The 18,489-nt window shown below is 33.3% G+C and overlaps 1 protein-coding gene across 1 annotated transcript; it reads right to left on the reverse strand.

Moving 5' to 3' along the window:
• Positions 1 to 3,367: 3,367 nt before the first annotated feature.
• Positions 3,368 to 5,929, reverse strand: LOC112523082 (U-box domain-containing protein 4-like). The gene is made up of 2 exons (XM_025132523.1): positions 4,528 to 5,929; positions 3,368 to 3,727 (listed from the first exon to the last, which is right to left on the reverse strand). Exons 1-2 carry the CDS (start codon positions 5,890 to 5,892, stop codon positions 3,662 to 3,664), a joined length of 1,431 nt encoding a protein of 476 aa, XP_024988291.1. The 5' UTR covers positions 5,893 to 5,929; the 3' UTR covers positions 3,368 to 3,661.
• Positions 5,930 to 18,489: the final 12,560 nt, after the last annotated feature.

Raw genomic sequence — 18,489 nt, forward strand, 5'->3', positions numbered from 1 at the left:
CAATAAAATAAACAATATAAATGAAAATAACTTGCATTAATGTATCGTCATTGTATTAATTGTTATACATTGTATCTTATCAATTGTCCTTTATCAAATTATATTTCATATTAACTTAGTTACGTCTGACCAATAACAAAAATTTCGTCATCGTGCAACACGCAGTGTCTGACTCTAATATAAATAAATGAGAGAAACTTACAAGGAAAATGGCCAATGAACATGGTTTTGAAGCTTCAAGATCTATGTTCGAGCAAAAATTTCTATTGAACATAGTTTTCATATTCTTTTGGGGCATCGTGGGTAGACATCCACCATGAGCAGTGATGACGAGATGACAATGGGTTTTATGGGTTGTTGCGAAAACATGAAGTTGAATGAATCCTAGTAATTGTAGTACGTAGATTATGATGGTTGTGGGAACAAAATGGAAATCATTATGAAATCAGTAAAAAAAAATGGCAGTGATCTTGTCAACGTATTCAACACCATTTTTGAGTCGGTTTAATTTCAAGTTACGACTAGATGTAGAGATTGCTTGGTAAATTGATAGGTTCATGAATCAACAGAGAAATTGAGGATCGGCCAAAGAAATTGAGCAAGCCCCTACAATCTTGTTAGTATCGTTTTTGTCCAAAACTCAAATATTTGACTTATTCACATGAACCTAAAACTTTAACAAATATCAAAGATATCCACAAAGTCAAGATCATTAGTTTCGTTCGTTGTAAAATACGCAAAATGACAATAGTATCCCTAGTAACAACAATCACAATAGATAAGGGTTGATGGGGATCAGGGAGGAGGCAAGAAGTGATAGAGGGATACAATTCTTATTTACACCTAGGCATGAGAATAGGCCCCGACCCGTCAAGGAACTCAGTCCACCCCCGATTGGGGACAGGATTCCCCGCTAAATCGGGGATGGGGACGGGGACAGATATTGTACTCCCCGCCCCACCCCACCCCGTACCAGTTATATATATAAAGATATACATATACATATATATGTGTATATTATTTATTTCAACTAAAGCGGTAATTCATAATTTCTTATTTCTTAACTAAGTTTATAATCTAAAATTATTATTTTTTGGGAGTTAATATGTAAAATTTTGGATGTCAAGTTAAAATACAATTACTCGATAAGTTTTGTATATTACTCTATATGGTTTTATATTACTTAATATTTTTTGGTACATGTGACTTTAAGTTTTTTTGGATTAAATTGATTTTTTTTTAATTCCAGGTTACTAATTCTTATTTGATGTTGTGGTTATTTTATATTAAATTAAATTCATTTTGGTTTAGGTTTATTGAAAATGTTTGAGATTTAAACATGTATGACCTCTCACATATTTAATTTAATAACTTACATAAACGGGGAAAAAAATCTCAATTTCCCCGTTGGGGATCCCCGTTCCCTGATGGGGATGGGGATGTGATTATGTTCCCCGGTAGGGATGGAAACGGAGACGGTGATAGAGATAAGTAATCGGAGACGAGGGACCAATTCTCATGCCTATTTACGCCTCGTATTCTCCATGTACCCGAATCCTGCTCGTCAATCCAACTACAAGATATCAAGTAAATATGCAAAACACATATTTCATCCTCTTCAACTTTTCAAGTAAAGTAAAAATTAAAGAGATATCAACCAACCCTTATGTTCTAGTAAGTTGGAGGACGACAAATCACATTCAGTAATGTGCTAATCACTGCACTAAATCTGATTTGTTTTAATCTATATTAACATGTTGATTTAAAAGTTCAGCTTATTTTTGAGTTTATCGAAAGAGTCTCACTTAAAAAGTTACTTTAAGTATCGTTTCAATAAGCTTTATAGACTTCCAATTATGCCCCATTTTACATAATTAACCAAATATCTAGCTTTTATATTGTCATCTGACTTATTAGTTAACTTTTTATATCATTCATTATCAAATTTGTTATTATTGATGGTCCAATAGCATGGTATGAAAGCATCCACATTACCAATGTACAAACCACAACAATAACTGCACATGCACACAATAATTCAAGTTTTTTGAAAGGTGAATCCATTCACCAATATCCACCATCATCCTCAAAGCTGAAGTATAAAACCAAGGGTATGCGTGTAACGTGGCTTACCCGTCAGACTTTTAATCACATATGATATTACACTAAAAATCCCATATTATATAGGTATTTTCATATTTTATAGGATGGCTCTTAACCACATGTGATTGACACTAAAAATTACATATGATATAGGGTACGTAAGCCTCTTAATCACTTGTGATTGACCCTAAAAATAACAGTATGGTATATGTATTCTCATATTGAATAGAACAGCTCTTAATCACATGTGATTGACACTAAAAGTCTATAGGTATTCTCATATTTTGTTACTTTGATCATGTTACTGCTTGGAACCAAATCCGAGGGCAGGATGCAATGAATATGATTGGAGACGGTCCTATCCATGCCTACTACTTGCCAGCTAACACACACCAATTAACAAATTCTAGTTCAACCAATCCATCTGCACTCGACTGAACGGCTTCGATGCAACTTGTGTTCAAAAACTCTCGTCGCTTCCAATTCATCATCAACGTATCGATCGGGTACACGTTTTCACCATAAATAGATATGAAACGATGTCGACATACAAACAAAATATACATACAATACAATCACCCATGTATGTATGTCTATCTTGTATGAAAAAAGGACAGTTGTTGTGGGGTTGGTGGATTCAATGCTGCTACATGCCAATGGTTTTGTAGGACCAACAAACAGTGCAGTTGAAGGAAAGCTACACCCTTTACACCAATGAACTGGACCCTCACCCCACCCCCATCATTGCTTTACTTTACTTTTCTTTTCTTTTTATTATTATCTTTTAACATAAATTCATCAAAATTTCAAATATAAACCACAAATGATACAATACAGGAGATGGATATCCAACAAAAGGACATTTATATCATGTTTTTTACCAACCAACTACTGGATCAAGAATGACCATACAACAAAAACTAAAACCAAAATAGGATCACAAGCCACCTATGTGTTTTAGTAAAGAATTCTGCAAGTAATTAGGGTTTTAATTTAACATGGGTATTTTAGTAATTTAACAATCTGGTCTCATCTTCTTAATTTTTGTTCTACTTATTTTGATGTGTTGTTTTGTCTCTTTCAATCATGTCCTGCCCGTCTTGCCATGACAAGAAACAGGACAACAGGGTTTTGTTCTATCCCATTTCCACGTACCCAAAAACAGATAAAAGGTTGAAAAGAAGCCTTGATTCTGAACAACATATGTGTATATATATATATATATATATATAAGAATGGTGCACTTACAATATCACCCTCCTAAACGATATCGCACCAAATTATATGAATCTTAACTCTCAAGTCGACAACATAATAGGCAAACAAAGCTACGACCTCTCTGTTTCTTTTACAACAAACAGAAACAGAATGAACAAACCAAAACCTAAGGTCAGCTTAGCTTTCTTGTCACTAATCTTGATACTAATTACAACTACTACTCAACTCCTTTTTCTTTTATAAAAAGACTCCCAAAACCACTCTGTACAAGAGAAAATTCCTATATACAACAAGTCAACAGACACATACTACTATTATATCATCTGAAAGCAAATTACCTTTACTTTGGACTTGAACAAGAAGCTTCTTGCCTTGGTTCCCTCAAGTACCCCAGAAGTGTTTCAGCCTGCAAAAAAGTTGGCTCTTTTAACATTCAGACGTTCTTTTAATATATAACAGAAACCCAAATTGAAAACAGCTATAAAAAACATACGAGCAAATAGAATTATTGAAATGCCAATGAACCATCATTGAATTGAAAAAGAATGTGACCATTCTTGAAAAGAAAATGTCTGAAAAGATGCATTTATCCCAAAAACATTCACATTCCTCAACAATTTATAGTTAATGCAACTACTTTGAGGATATGATGTATGTTTTCATGATTATGGTTTCCAAACATCTTATAAAAGATCCTTTTCCTGCACAATACTGTTAAATTTTGTACATCAAGCATTAAAAAGTGGTATATTATGCATTAAATTCACAAGGAGAAAGTAAAGCAATCTTTTTTATTCCTAGATAATTTGCATCTATTTGCCACACAAATTTCCACCCTACAAAAATCATCTTCAAACAAATACTCACTTTAATGGCAAGTCATCTAAAAGCTCTCACAACTTTTGGATGTCAAGCTATTCATCAAGTCATTGCTCTAATGGTTAACCTTTTCATTAAGTTATTGCTCCAATGGTTAACCTTTTCATTAAGGCATTGCTCGAATGGTTAACCTTTTCATTAAGTCATTGCTCCAATGATTAACCTTTTCATTAAGTCATTGCTCCAATGGTTAACCTAAGTCTTCATTTTTACCATTGGAGATGCTCTTATGTTCAAATATGAATTCTAAGCAAGAACAAACTAATTCAAGAACTGATGAAATGAAAAACCCAGATTGATGATAACTTTTTCATCAAAAGATGTTACCTTGTGCTTGGCTCTAGCAGTTCCAGTCTGAGAAAGAGCCACCAGAGGTGGAATTGCACCTTCTCCGACCAACAATCCTCGGTTTCTTGCACTCCCTTCACACAATTGTAGCAGCGTTACGACGGCAAACTCCTTCCCTTTCACAGATGCACCGTCCTCTATCACCTCCACCAGCGCCGGGATCCCACCTTCTTCTACGATTGCCGTCCGACCTTCTTCGACTGCCGCCAAGCTACTCAACACCACCATCGCCTTCTCCGCCATCCCCACAGCCCCTTGTTCCTCTGTCGCCTCTCCGGCCGCCACCACCAACTCCACCAATGGCTTCACAACGCCTGCCGTCACCGCTCTCTTCTTATTCGCTTTCATGGAGCAGAGTTTATACAGAGTTGTTAACGCGTCCTTCTTTCCTCGGTTTGAACCGTTGATTAACAGAGACACCAATGGCGGGATCGCTCCGCAAGCACCGATCGAGACCTTGTTTTCATCAATCATGGCTAAACTAAGCAACGCACATGCCGCGTTCTGCTTCGAGACCTCGGTGCCGGTCTTCAAAACGTAAATTAACGATTTCACAGCTCCAGCGCCAGCGATTAACGGTTTGTTCTCGTCGAGAAGAGATAGATTAAGTAGGGCAGTGACGGCATGTTCTTGAGTCCAAGGATCGGCACACCGGAGAAGTGGAATCAGTGCCGGGACAGCACCGGACTCACCAATTAACGCACGATTCTCCGATCGGTTCTTCGCAAGCAGCCTCAGTTTCGCCGCCGCCGACCTCTTCACGGCAACGGAGCTGGAGCTGAGACTATCGACGCAGATCTTGACCGTCGGTTGTAAATCCTCCGGCGAGATACTCTCGATAATCTCCGTAGAAAAATTCTCCCGTTGCAAAAACCCAAAGCAAGGCTCCGGCTCCGGCTTCTGCTCCTGATTGGAATCATTCTCGTTGGAATCCTCCGGCAAGCACGCTAAGCGTTGCAATTCTCCGGATATATCGCTGCTATAGGCCGAGAAATCACTGAATACTTGAGAAATTCCGAGGAAATCATCGGAAGAGACGGTAGAAGACGATGTTTTGGACTTAGCAGTGGCAGTAGCAAGTTGCTGTAAATGAACATCGATGACGGAATCAGTTAGGTTTTCAGAAAGAAGAGAAGTTGGGGGTTGTTGGGTGGAGGCGAAGGAGCAACTGTCGGTGTATTCAGAGTGGAAAAGATTAGAGCGAACAGTTCGCATAGAGCGACCGAGATGCTTCTGGAACCTGGAGGGTGAAGAAGCAGCAGAGGAAGGAGGTGGGGTGTAATAGGGTCGGGTTATCTGGAATCGACCCGGATTGGAATCGTGTGATTCTTGAACAGAAACCATGGAAGATGGTGGATATGAGGTTCAAAAGGGCATATGGATTGTTGATGAAGATGAAGATGAAGATGAAGATGAAATTGGGGATTGATTTTTGTTTAAAAGAAAGAGTAAGAATGGAGGAGTGAGATGAATATATATTTTGATGAGTGGATTTTTGGTACTTTTTGGGTTTTGGGGAGGTCACAGTGCTCCTTCGTCTGCTACCGGTGACAGGCGCACCACAATTTGACAGCTAAGCTTTCAAGTTTACGCTGCCCAATCAAGGTTATTTATTGCTAACTCGACTTTCAAACAAAACAAAAATAATAAGAGGTTTTATTATTTTTAATATAAAAATTGTTTGTTTACTTTTTAATAGTTTTATTAAAAGATAATGTTTGAATCATTAATAGGTAAATCTTGTTTGGCAAAAAAAATCTGTTTTTTAATGGTTTTAAAACCCTCTGAATGATTTTGTATCTTAGGTCCCCCTTAATCATTTAGTGTCATAATTTCATTCTAAACAATTACCAAATAATTATATTTCATTTTGCACTATATCATAAGAGTCTTTTAATCATTCTGACCACTTAATCATTTTGCACCGAATCATTCAGCAACTGCCAAACATCCCCTCAAACTTATTCATAAATTATGTTTGATATGAGAATTCATCTGATGTATTACATCTGATATTAATGTACGTTCAAAAATGAAAATCTTTTATTATGGTTCTCGTTTTAACTCTCATTTTCATCAGAACTCAACCATACTACCTCATTTTCAATTAAGTTTGTTTTATATATCTATTAGCAAAAAATGTAGCAGCTTACAATAACCTACCACCATAAAAAGGTTTTTATAAGAATTTCATGTCCTCCAGATAGGGGTGTTCATGGGTTGGGTTGGGTTGATTGAGTTGAAGACATTTGAATAACTCAACCCAATGCTTGCAGTTTGGAAAAATTTTAACCCAACCCAACTCAAACCAAAGTGCAACCCAACCCAACCCAACCCGTACGGGTTGGTCGGGTTAGTCGGGTTGGTTGGGTTGATACTTTGGTATATTAAAATATTCTTCTAACCTTGAATATGTTATTTCTCTACTCATAATTTCTTTTTCATCATCAACCATTTGATACAACTTATCCATATTTCTTACGTATATCACATTCAGTTAATTTTCTCAATTTACATATATATATACTGAACATATATATGAATGAGTTATATAAAGATATGAATAAATTAAAAATATGTGTATATGAAAAGCATACAAGATAGTGTAATTGTCTAATGTATATATTAATAGAAATTCAACACTCATATTAAATCCAAGAAATAAAAGGATATCGGGTTCACCGGATTGGGTTGGGTTCAAATAATAGTAACCCAATATCAACCCAAAATCTACGGTTTGACAATTTTACAACTCGATTAGACATCGGGTTGCTTCAGGTTGGGTTATTTCGCGTTAGATTGGGTTGGGTTGATCGGGTTGGTCGGATTTTTGAGCACCCCTACCTCCAGATGTTTAAACAAGAACCTTAATTTTATCAAAACATATATGAGAAGTGACATTTTTTTTATTTTCTTTATTTTATATTTATTAATATAATAATTATTGATTTTAAAAGAATTAATGAGAAGAAAAAAATTATAGAAACTACTGTTGTAAACTTTTAAAAAGAATTCTTAATTTAATAAATTGAAAAGAAAAAAAAAGTGAAGATGCTCTAAACTTAGAATTGGATAACCTTCTATGAAACTTCCTATGTTTTTTAAGATAATATTAAAATTCATTTCTAATTTTTTAATCATATTTTCTACTTTTAATTATTTAATTTATTTTATATCTTTATATTTTTATTTTTAATTTACATACTTATCATATTAATATAAATAATTATATATAAATTAAGATCCAGTAAATCATTATAATCGTCTTATTAATACATTCATGATGAACTTAATATTAAATATTTTTTTGTATAATTATATTACTAAATATCATATATACATTGAAATTTTAAAAGGTACTACCTATCAAACTTGATATAAATACTTTAAGGCTATGTTTGATAAACTAGTTGATAAATTAATTGTTAGTTGATAAGCTAATTGATAAATAGATCACGTTTGACAAAAGTTAACTATATCAGCTAGTTTATAAGATGCTTAAATCTATCTTTAAAAATATCTCTAACATATTTCTTGTAATTTCTTTACAACCATGAACAAAAAATGGAAATCTTTAAGAAAGAAGTACATTTAACTCTAATAGATTCTTTATTTTAGAGATTTTAACATTTATTATATTATTAAAATATTATATAAATTTCTCATCTCAATACAATTTTTTAAAAATAATTTATTTAAAATAATAATAACCCAATCTCATAACTTTCTCTAGTTTTCTATTTTTTTATTATCAAAGTCTCATTTTTCTATTTTAAAGAATATGTCGAAGATACTCTTAGGGATGGTGATTTGTCCCGACCCGATAGGGAACCCGGTTAACCCGACCCGAACGGGGACATGGATTTCCCACTAAAACGGGTCCCGAGGCTGGGGATCCCCAGTAGAATCAAATAAAGGACATTATTTATGGGGTTTGATCAGGGATTGATCGGGATTTGACCGAGGATTGACATATGTTTGACCGGGGACGAGATGTTAATCTTGTACCCGTCGGGGACCGAGGCCAGAGCTGGGATTGGGGGATGTTATTCAAATCAGGGCCGGGGATTACAAAACTCGTTCCATTCCCGCCCCGTTGTCATGCCTAGATACTCTTAACCTATTTATCATCATATACATCAATATCAAAACTTACTTTTTATGTTTTTAATGTATGATTTAACTTGATTCTAACATAAATATATGTGCTTATAACAACACCATTTATTAAAACTCATTTTTATTAGTTTCTTTCTCACACAATCAATTATTACAATATTTTTAGATTTTAGTAAGTTTAATATTTATTTGTTTGATTTTAATAAGTTCAAAAAAATTGTCTGATTTCAATAAAAATAATGTTTTTAAACTTTGTTTTACTAATCTTTTTCTTACAATCAATGTTAAGAATATTTTTATATAGTAAACTTTTAATTTTAATCTTGACCTTTGAGGTTTAATGAAAGGTCTGAAATTAAGATCTGAACTTTGATAAGTACAGAAATCATCCTTCTCGTTTGTATTTTGTTCTAAAAATGATTCTCAATCACCAACTCTATTAAAGAATGTCCATCAAATAAAGGGTATTTTTGTCTTTTTTGTTTTACTTAATTTTCTTCTAAAAAATTAAAACATATATTACATTACATTACATTATTTATTAATTAAATAATAATGATTACTATAATATTACATTACTTCATATATAAGTAAGTATATATAGATACATTTATGTACACAAACACAAAACCATACCTCCTTATTCTTCTTCTTCCCCCATTTCACAAATCAAACCCCAAAAAGCTAAACCAATCCCCCATTTCTTCGGCCATACCTCTATAAAATCTCCCCACGAGAAAAGAAATGAACTTTCGTGTCATAACCTCAAATCTGAAAACAGCCGTTGATTTAAAATTTTCATTAATACAACAAATAAAGAGTAAATTCTTTTTCTACTAATTAATAATTGAATTACCTCGAATATCTAATCTAAGATCATCATCAACAAAAGATAGATAAACTCTTACAAGAAGACTAAATTAAGGTCGGGTGTTACTATAACCCAATAACTGTCGCTATCTCCAAAGGCGGAAGACATCAACGATAATCTAAAACCTTCTCATGCAATTATCTAGCACTGATCTTATCACAGTGTCGCTAGTACCATTTTCCCACAACCTGATGCACATGCTGACAAAGGAAAAACGTTATGTTTAACGCCTAGTATGTTCAAACAATTTTCATCATAATCATGTAACGGTAAAACTGAAAAGTTGTTGATTAAATTTATAATTTTGCAAATGAAATATATTTATCGTAAAAGCAACATCTTTCCGAAAACCCACCATTTTCTTGATGAACAATCGTTAATCAAAATACCTAATTATATGCAACCAAGACTCAATACTTACACGACCAGGAATAAAGTTATAAAACATTAAAACGGAAAAACATAGCTTTAATCAAGTTATTTATACGATTAACTCACGCTTACGCTTAGAAGGGCATAAAAGCATCCGAAAATGACGGGGGAGACCCGATTTACCATTTATCGTGACGGAACACATAAGTAAGTCACAAACCAATGTTATAGGAGTCTTACTCATTGATAAGCATACCATGACATCAACAGATGTTAGTCTATAGTCAAATACGCTAATAGGCTTATAGATAAATGCACAATGACATCAACCAAACCTACTATATAGTCAGATGGATTGACATCAACCAAATCCAATATTTAGTCCAAGGAGATAATAAGCTCGTTCATTTGAAAATTACATAATAATCACAAGACCTATTTCCATACGACAGTAAGGGATGGATTAGAAATTACATAATAATCACAATGCCTATTTTCAATAAAACAAAAGGAATCTCAAGTTAAACTCCTTCACTTAGAAATTACATAATAATCACAATGTCTATTTCCATGTTATGATTTGAGAATCTCATCCCTTACGTACTCCATAAAACCGACTCATATGCTTATGAATTCATTGCAAGTGTTAATGTATATGTTTAAAAGCCAATTATATTGAGGGATTCTATTTGGATATTGTGTCATGGTTTATTGAATGAAAGATACTACTCATTTATTATGATTACATATTATTTTGTGATATATCTAAATGTAATAATCACTTTAGAATAATGTATTCTAAAATGTGTCTAATCAAATATTAATTTAGGTTTAGGTTGAATCAATATGGTATGGCAAGTATATGCAGGGATTCTTTGGAGATATAGAATCCATATATGGGTACAATATAGGATCTTACATACCGGACATGACTCGTTATGAGAATGTTTCATTGGATGCCATATGAGTGTCATAGATGTTTCCAGGGCCGGTCCTAATATTTTTTGATGTTCTGTGCAAAAATAATAAAAAATGGCCATAAGCCTTTTTTTGAAGCCAATGAAACAACGAAACATGCAATTTTTTAACGAGTTTAGAACTTATTCAAGCTAAGTATTTCATCCCCATGTTGATTTTTATTAATTATAATTAAAAAAATACAATGGGGTGGACATAAAAACAAAAACCCTGAATACAAAATATAGAATGATAAAAGGATAAATCCTGGATTAAGATCATGCTTCATTCTTTTCCAGTTTTTCCTTTTCCAATTTGAAATTAGCAAAATAGAAACTTTATTTTAATATATGAGACTTAAAAGACAAGGAAAACTATAATTAGTTTTTAACTAAAATAGTAAATTACATCCAAATTACAATCATAGTAAGAAAAAAGTAAAAACTCAAAAGTTACATTTCTAACGACTAAAGGCTAAGGGCTTATTTGTTAGCAGCTTAATAGGGTTAATGAAACTAACAACTTATTCGCTCAACTATGCATGATTGTTTCATAGTGGCTTAATGATATAGAAAGTGATTTATCTAGTAAGCTTATAGGGAGAGCTTTATATAGAAAGCCAAGTTTTTATTTTTTTCCAAACATATCCCTTCCAACTAAAAAAACGTTCCTTACATCTGCGAAAAAACTTTTTCAACTTATACAAACAGATTAATTCATACAGACAACTTTATCTATACAGAACTTAATAAGAAACCAATCAAATGTCCCCTAAATCTAATGCGATAATGTCAAACCTCAAAGTAAACAAAAGTCAAAAGAACAATAATAAATTGTAAAATTCATAATCTATGTTACTACGCATTTGCAAAGAACATGTGCTCAATAATTAAGACAATATCACAATATGTTGTTAATGTTGTGCAGTGTGCTCCAGCTATGTTGATACAGTGATGTGCTCATGTATATTGAAAATTTCAATTCTCAGATATTTCAATATGAAATAGGAAGACTCATTATCAGAATGACAAAATCCCCTTAGCCTTAGGCTAATAGGTCAGTAACCCACATGACCACATGACCCAACTTTATAATAATCAGTTAGAAATTTAGATTTTTTTGCAAAAAAGATTTAAAGCTTCATAAATCATAATATGACTTACACAACAACTTGGTAAGTTCAATCAACAGTAGAAATCAATTGAATCTAATTTCATGACCGTTAATCGGCTGGAAATAGAACTCCATGCCTTGAAAATCGAAATAGTAGAACTTTGAAGAACAATAGAAATTAGATTGAGTTGTTTGAATGATGGAGTTAACTAGTTCACGATATGCATTCAGTATTCATCACTACTAGGCGTTGGGCCTGTTTTTATAGTTAAATGTCAGTTGTTTAATTCCCAAATGTTTAAACCCAAAACTAGTAATAGATGACAACTTGTTACCCCTTTGGGCTTTGGTGCCCTTTACGGCCACACGGGCTGCACGCAGCCAGGGCCGACCCTGGACGTTTCTTATATGGTCATTGTACATATAGTCCTTTGACTTGAGATCATAGAGTTTACTCTATGTGAGTGGTGTACTTTAATAACTGATTCTAACTATTCCATATGTGGTGACAGAATGGTTGTTGGGTATATCACATATCACTTAGTAGTACTAGCATGGATCAAGACATAATTTGTTTCTCTTGGATGACAAGAGTGATATCAGTGGGTCTCTCGATTGAATAGTACTGAGGAAATATATGCATGCACATATAGTCAGTATATGATACTGATACCTGTCTTATTAGTATATTTTAGAATTGAGAAATTAAAGATAGGACATAATGAGGATGACACATACATGTCTCGTGTTCAATCTGGATATCGAGAAAAAAGGGACCTAAATGTCTACACTGATAATGATCACACAATTTGTTGATCAGCTGAATCACTAAACATTATCATTTGGGTAACAATGATATATTGGTAGATGTCACTCATCGTTTATAATTATAAATAGGATTTTGAATTGTTGCCAACGTGATAAACTCCCAACAGGTCACACGCATAAAATGTATATTGGAATAAGGAGAATAAATAATTAAAATGTTTCATTATTTATATATGATTTTGTGATATTTAATTTGATTACATCACTGCAAGAAAAGTAAGTTTCAGTGATGAGCCCTTAGCAACTACATGTTTCAGGAAGAAGCTATAGTGACGACAAGTTGTTTCTATAAACTGTTTGTAATGATAAATTGACTTTTAGTAACGACAAAAATCGTTGCTAAAACCTCTATTTCTTCTGGTGAATATAATCAGATTATAACTAGCTCGTTTGACAAGTGTCAAGTATGAGTTGACAAGTAGTGACTTGTCAAATATAATATATATGTGTGAAAGGACAAGCATGCTGTAGAAGATATGAGATCTTCTAAAAACATGTATCACTCTTCCGACAGTGTTACTTATAATACTTGTTTATTATAAGAACCATCTCTTAAAGACCCTTATGAGATAATGGTAGAAGCTGGTTGCAAAATTATCCCCAGATCAATTTTTCTCTTTATATTCCACGATCTACTGTTTCTTTCCTCCAAAGAGTTGGAGATTGTATCTAGCAATCAGGAAGGAAGAGGATATTATCTCTTGGCGTTGGACGTCAATCTGGTTCAGACCATTTGTGTGGATACCGTAGAGACAACAATCTGAGTCCCTTGGCTTGGATTCAAATACAACATCAAATGGTGGTTGTTCGTTTTGGTAAAATTTTGAAACACCCATCATATTTTTTTTTGTATAGATACTTGGAGGAATACGTCATTTTCTGCTGAGTTTATGACTCCCATATTTCAACAAAAGTTGATTCTTGTTTAAAACCAAGTTCTTATAAACCACTCTTCAAAACCTTTTATTAAAAAGCAATCATATTGTGGATGCTCTAAGCTAGTTGTTAGCTGAAGAATTACATGATAAATTAAATACATTTGTCAAAAACTAGCTGATAAGTTAGTTGACAAATATATATTGACCAAAAAGACATCCTAAAAAATTACTCAATTATAACATTACATAATATAACATGATCTATTTAAAAATAAAATATTATAACGTTTACGTTATTTTTTTAAAGAAATATATTTATTCATATTTTTAATAAGCTTTCGTGATATAAAGTATTATTAAATACCTAATAATTTTTTTGATTATAGTAATTAATTGAACATTATAATTGTTGTCTTAATTGAATTGTAATGTAACAAGATGATACTAATAATAATAATTCATAATAATTCTAATAAATAATAATAAAAGCCAATAAAAATGAATGGAAAATAATTGGTTCTTTAAAAAAACAGGGTTTTTGGTCTTTAAGAAAGTACTAAAGGCATAACTCAAAACAAAGTGGATTAAAGCTTTTGTAACTTATTGAAACGTTATTTCAAGTATCATTTAAATAAGCATTTCAATAAGCTAACATATTAAATAAGTTATTTTCAATAATCTCAAAAATAAGTTAGTTTATTGTTGTCAATTATAACACTTTCAAATCTGAAAAGAGCGACTAATTTAAAATTTTCTAAATACATTGTCGTTAGTACCATTTCCCCAAAAAGGACATGACGCATATGCCGACAAATAAAAAGGGTTAGACTTAACATCTGGTGAGTTCAAACACTTTTCATTTTTTACTATAAATAGTAAAACTGGAAGAGGTGTTTTTTAAATTACAATTCATAAATGAAATGTATTTTGTATAAAAGCAACATACTTCTGAAGATCATCATTTTCATGATGAAAACTTGGTGACTGAAGAACCCACTTTACCATGAAGTCAAAACCTAATACTCACCCAAAACGTGAGAAGATTTAAGATTCAAATACTAAAAACATGGATAGAACTCTATTTTCCAAGACATCCAAAGAACATGGGTAAGGTTCAATGCCTAAAACAACAAAACATGGATGGTTTCCAAGATAACAAGACCATAAGTAGGGATACACTCCGTACCAAAAATAACATCGAAAACGTGGATAATACAATATCCATAAATAACACTTTTCTATGACGGGGGAGACCCGCTTTCATTAAGTAGTCGGAACACTAAGTAGGCCATATCGAGATGATGACGAGCAAATCATCCCCAACATACAAGCCTTGATAATTACTCTTATTGAGCTAAGATTAGAACATCAAAACTCCTTACTTAGTCAATTCCCAAGTTACAAGATGAGAACATCAAAACTCTATCACTTGCCTAAAATCAAAGGCTCTAAAGCAAAAACACCAAAACTCTTCCGTTATCCCAAACCAAATATATCAAGAAGGGAACCTCAAAATTTCTCTCTTGCCAACACCAAAAAGGCCCAAGCTGAGAACATCAAAACTCCTCACTTGACTAACTTTATTGCTCCAAGACCAGAACATCAAAACTCCTCGTTTGGCAAAACACGACTGACACATATGCTTATGGATCGAATGCATTATAATCTAATTTACATGACTCTAATGAATGACCAGCGCACTCAAAACATATATTTCTCAAATAGTAATGCAATAACTACATATCATGTCCCCAAGACTGGATAAATGTTCTCCAAGACCTGAGCAAATAAAACTGGATGAATGTTCCCCAAGACTCATCTGAGTCAAAACCGAGTCAATTACTCAACAATTCAATTGATTATTCAATAAAAGTTAGTATAAATCAATACAATACAATTACCCAAAGTTTATACAACTTATGCCCAAAAGAAGTGAATATCTTTATTATCGATTCAAATGTTGGGTAAAATCACAAAACACGCCATAACTTTTAGAAAACATTTCCAAATAAGTAATGACACCCAAAATATGTCCAATTACTCAAACACATGTATTTTTCGAATGATTAAGAATACTAAAAGTGTGTTAACATCAAATAATCCTATATGAGAAATAAATCATCAAAAGAACACTCTTATGATTTATTTTTCAAAATACCCAAATATCCTAAATATATGCATTTTACAAGATTGCTTAAACCAAATGTACCACATATGCAAAATTCTCAATAACCCACATATTTTAAAATATATCAAGTAAAACACATACTTCAAAATGGATATTTTTGGCATGTATATAGTTTTCACAAAACAACTTGAACTAACATTGCTAGATTTATGCTAAATCTCAGTTTTATCCCAAATCTTGAACTTCCTCTGGTGAAGACTTAAAATCCATGACATAGACTTTAGATCCTAGACGCAGAACTCTCAAGAACACTTCTTTTACTCCTAAATCATAAACAAATAAAACCCAAATTGAAATGAGAGTTGTTGGTACAAATGGTTCAAACCCTAGATTCAAGAAATGGTAGCTAGATTTTCCGTTTAGCTTCTAAGAACTTCAAACTACAAGCAAAGTCTTCAAGGTCCTTGAGAAAATCAGACCAATAGGGTTTTAGGAGAAAAAAATCCTAAAAAACAATACAAAAATGGTGGAAAATGGTGGAGAAGATGAAGATCTTGAGCTTTAATCTACAAGACTTGAATCTCTAGCTTCCAATCTCTTAAAAACTCTTGAAGATTTTGATGTTGGAGGAACAAATGCTCTTCGACTGGAATTAATAGATAGAGATGAGTATGTGTGAAAAAATGAAGCAAAAGCACAAAAAATCGGATTTAAAGAGGGTTGGTGGGTTCCTGGGTCCCCACTAATCAGACACAACTTTCTGCCCGAACTACCCGCGCATGAAAGATTTTCACTAGCGTGAAGAGGCGATCTCCTTAGGCTTGGAGATTTCACCCCGGGCGTGAAACTTCTCCAGAAAAATTAATTAGCTTGATTCTCATCTAAAACATTATACCAACTCAAAAATACATACCAAGCGTTATTCTAAGGTCGAAACATAATTGTGGAACTCGAAAATAAATATATTGAAAACCTAGGTGTTACAATCCTCCTGACCATGAAATCCATTTCGTCCTCGAAATCTAGCACCGGTCAAACACTCGAATGCCACACATAACAAGATCAATTGACTCTTTATGTTTTGGTCCTCCCCGAAAAATCAAACTTCGACCAAGAGGTCTCTCGACATCGATATCACACTTCTTTTTCTCGGAAAGCACTTGAACCATAAAAAGACGAACGAGACAATTCTAAAATGTGTTACAACTCGGAGCACAAGTTCTACCCTGTCTGAAAGAGAACAACAATCCAACAATGAAGACCTCAAATGATGATAATTTCATAACAACTGACTCCTTTCCAAGAGAGAGTCTCGAAGCTAGTTCAAACTCCAACTAGTACCTGATAGTTTCTTGCAAAATCTACCATGATTATTTTCATGCAGAATCCCAGATCCAACTCCATCACAATATGTTACGCCAATAACAGGCGTGAACATTGAACATTATTGGAGCAATTTCCAACAATAAGGTATCAATTGCTCCCAACCTTAGCCGGCTCGCACTATCTTAAGAGCTGCTTACGACCTTCTTTACTCAATCCCACAAACGTTTCCTAAAATGAATTCACTCTTAAATGCTTCTTATCATCTCTTTATCAAGTTGCATTACACTCTCCCTTGCCTTCAAAACTATGATCATTCTTGCAAAAACTGGTTCGACCATAATAGACCATACTCATTTTAGTTTAAGGTACTCATTACGATGATAACTTTACCCAACCGATAAGGAGTCGACATAAGCGATCTCAAATAGGTCACCCAGGGCTACTAATGCGCTAACACATAGCCTCTTGTTATAATCACCTAAATAAAATAAATTTCCATTTAAGGTCTTCTTCGGATACTTCCAATCAATCCTGTCATCTCAGATATTCTCATACATGAACAACAATTTCCACGAAAACTTATGGTAGTTATGTTCAACCATAACTTTCATCAAAAGACACCATTGTAAAAGAAATTTTGCTACCATTCCTTTGATGAAATTCTCAATGACTAGATCGGTCTAGTTTAGCAGCATCTCTGAATCCATATTCCAAACGGCCACAATGTACACCATTCAAAAGATTCCCAAAATTTCCTTAATTAAACCATTCTAGGTCTTGGCCTGATGTTCCATCCATGAACTAGTACCTCATCACTGGCTTGCATTGTGTTGATCCCACCAATTTCGACTTAAAATTGACATTTAGCATGGGAACTATAATCCCAAAGCTATACAACCCACATGAATGAACCACAAAATCTTCTCCAACGCAAAGATTCAACAAGGTGGCACACCACCAACACTTAACATGATGTCAACCAGGCTGTCCATTAATTCCGATCAATCCATAGGCAAATAATCACTTAAAATTCAACCCAAAGATACTGAAATGGAAGGTTTACTACCTTAGTAACCGAGATGGCACATAAATCTAATACCTCAAAATCATGCATGTGCTGATTTTCCAAACTGAAATCCTGAAAATCAAAACCAGCCACAAGTCGGATCATACGACACTTCGCTTCTCATGGACTCCTCTAGTACTCAAATATAACACTTTTTCAATTATAACCCTAATTAATATTAATTGTTATTTACTTATTATTAATTATTAATAAATATTAATATTAATTACTATTAAGTTCAATTTATTAATAAAAATCAATTTATAATCAATTTTAATTATCA

Source organism: Cynara cardunculus (genome assembly GCF_001531365.2).
Source record: "Cynara cardunculus var. scolymus isolate 2C chromosome LG 12, CcrdV1, whole genome shotgun sequence".
NCBI classification, from domain to species: Eukaryota; Viridiplantae; Streptophyta; class Magnoliopsida; order Asterales; family Asteraceae; genus Cynara; species Cynara cardunculus.

Excerpts from the sequence above, each read along its gene's own strand:
- LOC112523082 (XM_025132523.1), bottom strand. The coding sequence starts at position 5,892 with ATGGTTTCTGTTCAAGAATCACACGATTCCAATCCGGGTCGATTCCAG. Across the intron at positions 3,728-4,527 it reads CTGCTAGAGCCAAGCACAAG|GCTGAAACACTTCTGGGGTA; the intron begins GTAACATCTTTT and ends ACTTTTTTGCAG.